The sequence below is a fragment of the Entamoeba invadens genome, assembly GCF_000330505.1.
Source record: "Entamoeba invadens IP1 unplaced genomic scaffold scaff_1105074724503, whole genome shotgun sequence".
In the NCBI taxonomy this organism is placed as follows: domain Eukaryota; phylum Evosea; order Mastigamoebida; family Endamoebidae; genus Entamoeba; species Entamoeba invadens.
Genome location: NW_004440361.1, coordinates 5,570 through 13,531, shown reverse-complemented (window position 1 = coordinate 13,531; position 7,962 = coordinate 5,570). Strand labels below are relative to the sequence as shown.

The window sequence follows — 7,962 nt, the reverse complement described above, 5'->3', positions numbered from 1 at the left end:
TAATGATTGAACACAATGGAGAGTTTTATTTTGATAATTCTAACAAACTATGAATAGCCGAGATATTCTAAACGATAAACATTTATTAGGAGTGAGCATATGTGGACTTCAAATCGGCCAAGTCTGGTTAGCAGGACTAGCGAAGCGGGATGAACCGAACATACAGATAAAGTATCCAAGTCTTGCATGAGGAGAACCATAAAAGGTGTTCATTCATATTGACAATAGGAAGATGGCCATGGAAGTTGGAAATCGCTAAGAAGTGTGTAACAACTCACCTATCGAATGGATAAGCCTTGAAAATGGAAGGTATTATGATGAGAGAAAATGATATTGTATCCTTGTGGAGGCTGAGGCACACGAGGAGTAAGGAAATGCACGGTGTCAAGAACACATGAGTGATAAAGGTAGAGTAGTAATTTCTATTGAAACAAACTTGAGTACAGATCTTGGTGGAAGTAGGAGATATCTAGAAGAAAAAAAATTCAAGGATCGAAGGGAGAAAGGTTCCTAGACAACATTAATTGGAATAGGGTGAATCAGTTTTTAAAGACAGGATGGTGGATGCAAGAATGAACTCAAACAAAACACGACAAGGCTAACAAAACAACTATACCCAATGAATATATAAACTTGTATCACGAAGCTAAATCATTTTAATGTATTAGTTTATTATTTAATTGTTTATAATTATAATAGTATAATTTATTTAATTCAATTTATATAGTGAGAGTATTAGAATTTTTTATAAAATATATAGTTTCAATTTTAGTAAATTTTACTATAAACTAAACAATATAATTTGATGTTTTTGTTTTTTTTGTCAAATCGGTTTGTTGCAATCAAAAAAAAACAAAACATTTCAAATCTATACAAAATTGATGTTAAAAAAAACTGAAATAATTTTACTCATGAACATTTTAATTTTTTTCGCGTGAAAAAAACATTATTATTTTTTGTTTTGTTTCATGGCGAAGTTGATTGTGTTATAATTTGTGTTGTATGTATCACGTTTTGACAATTATTATTGTAAATTTGAACCTGTTTTGATTTATTTGTTATAGTTGGATAATTTTTGTGTGTTGTTATTTGTTATATTTGGTTGTTTTTGAAAAGTCTTTAAAATAAATTCTATTTTGAAATTCAAATAGTTTTTTTAAATTGCCATTTTAAAGAATGTTAATGTTTTAGAAATTTTGTTTTTTAGATTGTTATTTTTTAGTATTTGTATTTGTGTTATTTTAATGATATAGATCCCGCTAAATAATGTATTTATTACCTATCATTTTGGGTAAATAAACTATATTTCAAAATGTGTGTCTTTTAACTATTTTTATTGATATTTTAATATATAGTTTTAGTTGATTATTTTTATTGAGAGTAATTTATTTTTTTGTCCTATAACTGCTTTTGATTAATAAATGTTTCTAAATAAAATGCCCGATTTATTAGACATAGCTATCCTAATATTTAAATGTTCATTACACAATAATAATAAATATATAATTATTTAAACTATAAGTTTATAGTTATAAATATAAATCATGTACTAAACAATTTAATTAATTATTAATACATTGTTTAGATTTGTATAGTTTAAAAATATAGTATTGATATTATTTGTTATATAGTATTTTTTATAATTAACAGATATATTTGAGTTTTTGAGTTTGTATTATTATTATTATTTAATATAGTTTTATAATATATATAATTAGTTAATAACGTTAAATATAAATATGATAATATACATTTCTCTATTATTATTAGTTGTTTTATAGCAGTTTTAATTATTGGTTTATTGGTTTATTGGTTTATTATTAAGTTGAATAGGTTTATTTTATTACATATTATAATAAAAATACAATTATTTAATAGATTGTTATTTCATTATTATTTGTGTTATTAAAATGTTATTTGTAACTATCGGGTTGATGTGTAAAACAGTGTTGCATTTGTCACAATTATTGTGTTAATTATGGCAATCACAGCAGTAATAAAATATAAACCGATATTTAAGAATTGAATTGGCTTGTTTTCCCATTAATTGGCTTAGTATTGATTCAAATAACTATCTATTTCTAAGTTTTTTCATTTACAAAAGTCGGCTTTAAGCTCGCCGCTAGATCCAAAAGAACTAAGTGAACATAAATTCAATGCCACTTTGGTGACTTGGCAAATAACAAAAAAAAACATATTTGTCACTTGATAGACCCTGTATAAACACAGATTTTTTAGAAAATATACCAAAACTGAAAGATTAAATTGAACTAAATTAAGACCAAAATAACCAAAATAAGAAAAGCGATGTAAACGTTTATTGTTTCATTGGGATTATTTGAATAATTTGACTTATCAAAAGAAGTTTCTTCATTATTAGAATAATCTGACTTATCGATAGACGTTTCTTCATTATCAGAATAATCAATAATATAATCCATACCAATATAACATTCTCCTTTTTTGTTTGGTGTATAATAATAGTCTAAAGTGTCATATAACTTAATGTAACACTCCATACAATTTCCATCATCATCACGAAATCGGCAATATCCAATCTTATCACAACTTGTTTTGTCTTCAGAAAGGGTGTATCGATATTCACAAACTTTGCATTTACCATCAACAGTTCCAAGAATACAATTATTAATTTTGTTTTTAGACCGTAAACACGTATATTTATCACCAACACACCCACCATAATAATTACAAGAATAGTCGCATTTTTTACACGAATAATCTTCATCGAGGAAATAATTGTTTTGACATTCAGTGCAGATGTTAAGGCTTTCATTATAAACAGTACAAGCTTCATGTTTGCAAAGAATTGAGTTTACTCCGAGAAAACATATCGAGGAACACTTGTTACATGTGTCTGTATCAAGATTTGGACAGCCTGTTTCTTCACAATCAACACAAGAATTATTACTTAAATAGTAACCCATTGAACAATAAAAGCACTTCGACAAATCGTTCAAACATTCACCACAATGATCTGTGCATTTTATACAAGTTGTCCCATTTAAGGTGTATCCATAAAAACACGATAAACAGTTTTGACCATTAGAATCACATGAATAACACCCACTTGTGCATTTTATACATGTTCCATTATTTAATGTGTATCCATTTGAACATATATCACACGCTTTTGGATTATCGTTGTAACGATAGCACCCCTCTATTTTTTGATGACACTGATTATCAACAAGCCTATAATTATCTGAACAGGAAGTGCACCATTCTTCCTTGTCGTTTGCACAACTTATACAGTTTTGTATTTCTTCACACTTCTTGCATCCTCCATTAGTAGTGATGGTATATCCCTTTAAACATTTTGAGCAAATAGATGGATTTTTACATTCAATACACTTGTCTGAGGCACATGGTTGACATTCAGAGTTATTTAAAGACATTCCTGGTTCACACTTTTCACATGTTTTTGCATAAGAAATGAGGCATCCATTGATCTTTACACATTGTGTTCCAACAACTTTCATTCCTTCCAAACATCTAACGCACAAATTTTTATTTATATAATTTGAACAATGACGGATCGTACCTTTTTGACACTTTCCTTCGTTATCGGGATAATACCCACTAATACAAGTATAACAATTTTTATCGTCGTTTTTTTTCACAATTTGGCAATCTGTAACATCTGAAGTTATCAAGGTAATACCCATCATAACAAGTGGTACATTTGTTACATGATCCATATGCCACTTTACACCCAGAATTTCCATAAGAAGAGCAATTCACACATTTATTAGAATCAATTAAAGTGGTCTGGAGATTACAAAACGAACAAGTAGTTGTAATCCCGTAACTGTGTAATTGGCAATAATCGTCACCAATAGAACACGTGCCATTTATCGGTTCAAGAACATAACCCATGTTACAAGTATAACATTTTCCTTCTGTATTAACACGTAAACAGTGATTTTCAACATCAGAAATACATATATTTGATGAATCTAAATGATAATCTTTAGAACACGAGAGACAAATATCTTTATCAAACACAGCACAATGGGTAGATACTGAAAAAGAAAGAAGTGGTAACAAGAAACAAAACAACATAAATAAATGTTTCAAAGATATTTGAATTGGTTTTTAAATGCCAACACCATTCAAAATATCACAATTTTAATGAAATTAATATTTCTAATGAACTTAACAATGAACTTAAAATTTTCTTCATATACAGTATAATTTGGGTTTAATTCACTTAAAATATTATGGAATTATGAAATTTAAATACACTTAGATAAACAATTTAAATAATTTTAAAAAACATAACAAATTGATAGAGTTAGCTTTCAGTAGTTTTATGGTAAGAGTACACAATACAACGTTGTTATTTACTCAATTTTTGTTTCTTCGGTCTTATTTGAAGAAGGTTCGACTAAAAATGGAGTGTCGGCAATTTTGTTTTTTTTCTTTACCTCTTTTTGGAAACAAATCTCTTTGTTCATAAAAAAACAATTTCATAGCCTTTCAAATGATTTTAAATAAAAGCAAGAAATAATCTCGCAAATAACACAATTTTTTGGGAAAAAACAGTTTCAATCTTGAAGAAAAATAAACTCGAAAAATGAAAGGAGAAGGTGAACAAAATCATTTTTCCAACTAAAAAAATAAAAAAAATGGAACTCAAAAAAATTTTCCTGTGTATGTATTTTAGAGAAGATTTGTTTTTAAATTTAGTTGATGCTCTCTGTTCACAGCAAGATGTCAATGATATTGTTGAAAATCTTGATTTTTTTCACAAAAATCTTCTTACTGTGTACTAGAACTTGAGAACAAACGTGAATTATGTAATTTTAACCAGAAAAACCTGCTCAAATATTCAATCACAAACATCGAGACATTAATGCGAACATTTTAATGTTAATACGACTCTTATGTGAAAATATTAGAAAAACTGAAAACAATGACAAAGAGCTTGAAGAAGATGATGAACATCAATGAACACAAATAAACACAACATATTATGCTTAAAAACATCAAGACTTGTCTGTTCCAATGGGCTGGGTTCGAACGGCTCCTGTCGATTTTGGAACATGACAACAATTTAATTCTGGGAATGCAAATTATAAACAGAATACTTCGTGTTGAGGTACCAATGAAAACCGTTTAAATTTCATGTTAAATCTTAGGCCGCTAACGATGAAAAAGTTATAAACTACTTGACCCAAAAAAACATTGAACACTATCAACAAGAAGAAAATATTGAAGAAGGTTTTTTCCAAATCATCAGTGGAAATGGAGGAAATCAGAGTATAATTAAACAACGACAAGCAAGTTGTCGACAGAATCACCAACGATAAATTTGACTGCGATAGTTATTACGACCATCTTTTGGAAGCCAGGTTCGAAGACAAGTTTAAAGAAATCATAAACAACATTCTGAGATTCCAGAAACTTGAAAGAAACAAAATAGCGAAAAATCGAAGAACTCGGATGTTTAGATTTAGGGAATACATGGGAGCCAAGTGTGGTATTAAATATGTCAAATTTTTGGGAAGTGTGACTACATCATTACCTTATTATGTCTTGTTGATGCAGATGAAAAGGATCGAAGAAAGGCCGGGCAATTCAGGGCGAAGAGATGTTTTTCTGTAAACAAAAAAGACGCCTCGTTAACTACATCAAAGAAAGTAAAGAATTGAGGCGACCAGCGACTTACGCGCAGTTGATGGTGTTTATAGTCGGCGAGTTATCAAGAGTCAACATCAGTGTCAGGGACTTGTATAACTTTGTAGAGAGAAAAGAATGTGTTCAGACTGCTCAACGAAAAGCCATGGAAATGCCTCGTGTTGATGTTCAAAAATCATAGATTGGGATGTACTTCGAAATAATGAAATCCAATGTGACTAGAATCTCGACAGTTTTTATCTTTTACTGTAACTAGTCGAAATTCCATAAATGGGCCGATAAATCCGACCAACATGCCATTGTCATATCAAAAACATGGAACGGAAACAGGTCCGTTGGCATTGGATAAATAAGTGGTGAGGTTCAGATTAATGAAGGTTTTAAGGAACTGAAAAAAGGTTTCAAACACTTAAACCCAGCATTGGTTTGTTGTTTTATTTTTTTATACTTATCATACTCATCGCAAAAAACAAGTTTAATACAGTCAACTAATTTTCTTTTGTTCGCTTTTTTACTCTGTGTTAACTTAGTCACCATCTCCTACATTCCACATATTCAAATACACCGACTCAATTTGAAACCTACCATTTTCTTTTTTTAGTTGGTACTCACCCCTACTGTTCTCTTTTTTGGATTGTTTTTTGCTGGTGTTTTGATAAAACAATTTTTTTTCGATTTAAAAACAAAAAATATTAAATTCAATTGAATTTGAAATTTAAATTGTTATAATATGGAAATTACAAATAACAAAATACATTCCTCAATAACAAAAAATGTTTCTTGTTGCGTGAGCTTTTTTGAGTATATAAATTGTCATATTTATGAATCTTTGAAAAATAGAATAAACAACGTTTAAATAAATAACAAAGTTGTAACAATGAGTTTCAATAATATTATGTATTTATTGTCAATAATTTGAATGTGTTTATATTTAAACTTTTTTAATTGTTAAATATCGATAATTTTTAAATTACAGTCAAGCGAAAAAGTGAGATGCTGAGAAAAATATGGATGCTAATTCAAATATAAATTTGTTTTGGTGTTTTTCATTTTATTAATTATTTAAACAATTATTAACATTAAAAAATTAAGTAATCAAATAAATAAAAATATAACTAAAATGCGGGTCTTGAATTAAACTAAATATAAACTATTTTTTGTTTTAAAATTTTATAAAACTAATAAATGAAGTTGAAACCCAGAACTATTATTAATTAAATGGAACAAGAATATCACCTGTTTGTATTTTTAAAGAGATTATTCAAGTGTTAGGTCTATTTTATTGATAAAATATATATTCAATTATACACCCACATCAACTAACACATAGAACAGAGAAAGTATAAAAAAATGATAGGTTTTAATGAGAACGATGGAAATTAGCAAATTCAATAAACACTTTTACAAACCGATAAAATATTATTTATTTGTTTGTAGAGTCAATGTGTTGCAAAGTTTGAAAACAATATAAAACAAATGATAAATAAGTCAGTTAAGTTGAAAGACAACGACATTCTTTGGCGTGAAATAGTTGTTATCAATCAACCCGTTCTGTTTGGCGGTAATGGTGAATAGGCCGCAATAACTTCCATCAATGTTTTTTTGCACACATTTATATCATGACTACCACTAAATGTAAAGAGGTATAAAAAGTTTTGAGAATAAATAATAAATTCACTATCGTTGTTATTTCTACAATTTCAAAACTTTTTTGGATTCAAACTACCACTTCTCACAAGTGAAAATATGTGAGAACTGCCACTGTTAATATATTAATCAGTGGAATAGATATTTCCAGTGAACATGTTACCAAACTTGTTATGATTTGTGTCTTCAACCAAAAAGCACAAGTTGCTTTTGTTCATAACTTTTGAATAAAACACTAACGCTTTTAAGTAACGGGTTTGGTGTGTCTATAAATTAACTGAAAGAACATTAAATCACACAGAAAGCTATCATTCTGCTTTGAACAGATTAAGTGGGTTAACACATCCAAATGTTCACGTTTTTATGGAAAAACTCAAAAAATATCTAAAAATATTGTACATCAAATTTTTTCAATATAACACACAGTTAATTAAACGACGATAAAACAAAAAAACCACCGAAAAAAATATGTCAATTAACAAAAAACAAAAAGAGTTATTTAGTGAAATTCCTTTGACATCGAAACAATTTTTAATAGATTGTATAATCATTTTAAATAGAAAGGAAAACAGTACCGTTTTTGAATCTGATGCCGAGTCAAGTGCACTTGGGGTCGATAATGAAAATAAAATTATCGAAATATTAGAACAAAAT

General features: G+C 28.3%; 1 protein-coding gene across 1 annotated transcript; it reads right to left on the bottom strand.

Annotated features, from left to right (window-relative positions):
• Positions 1-2,270: 2,270 nt before the first annotated feature.
• EIN_270800 (hypothetical protein) lies at positions 2,271-3,719 on the bottom strand (the record flags this gene model as incomplete). Its single annotated transcript, XM_004256568.1, has 1 exon — positions 2,271-3,719. One exon carries the CDS (start codon positions 3,717-3,719, stop codon positions 2,271-2,273), a length of 1,449 nt encoding a protein of 482 aa, XP_004256616.1.
• Positions 3,720-7,962: the final 4,243 nt, after the last annotated feature.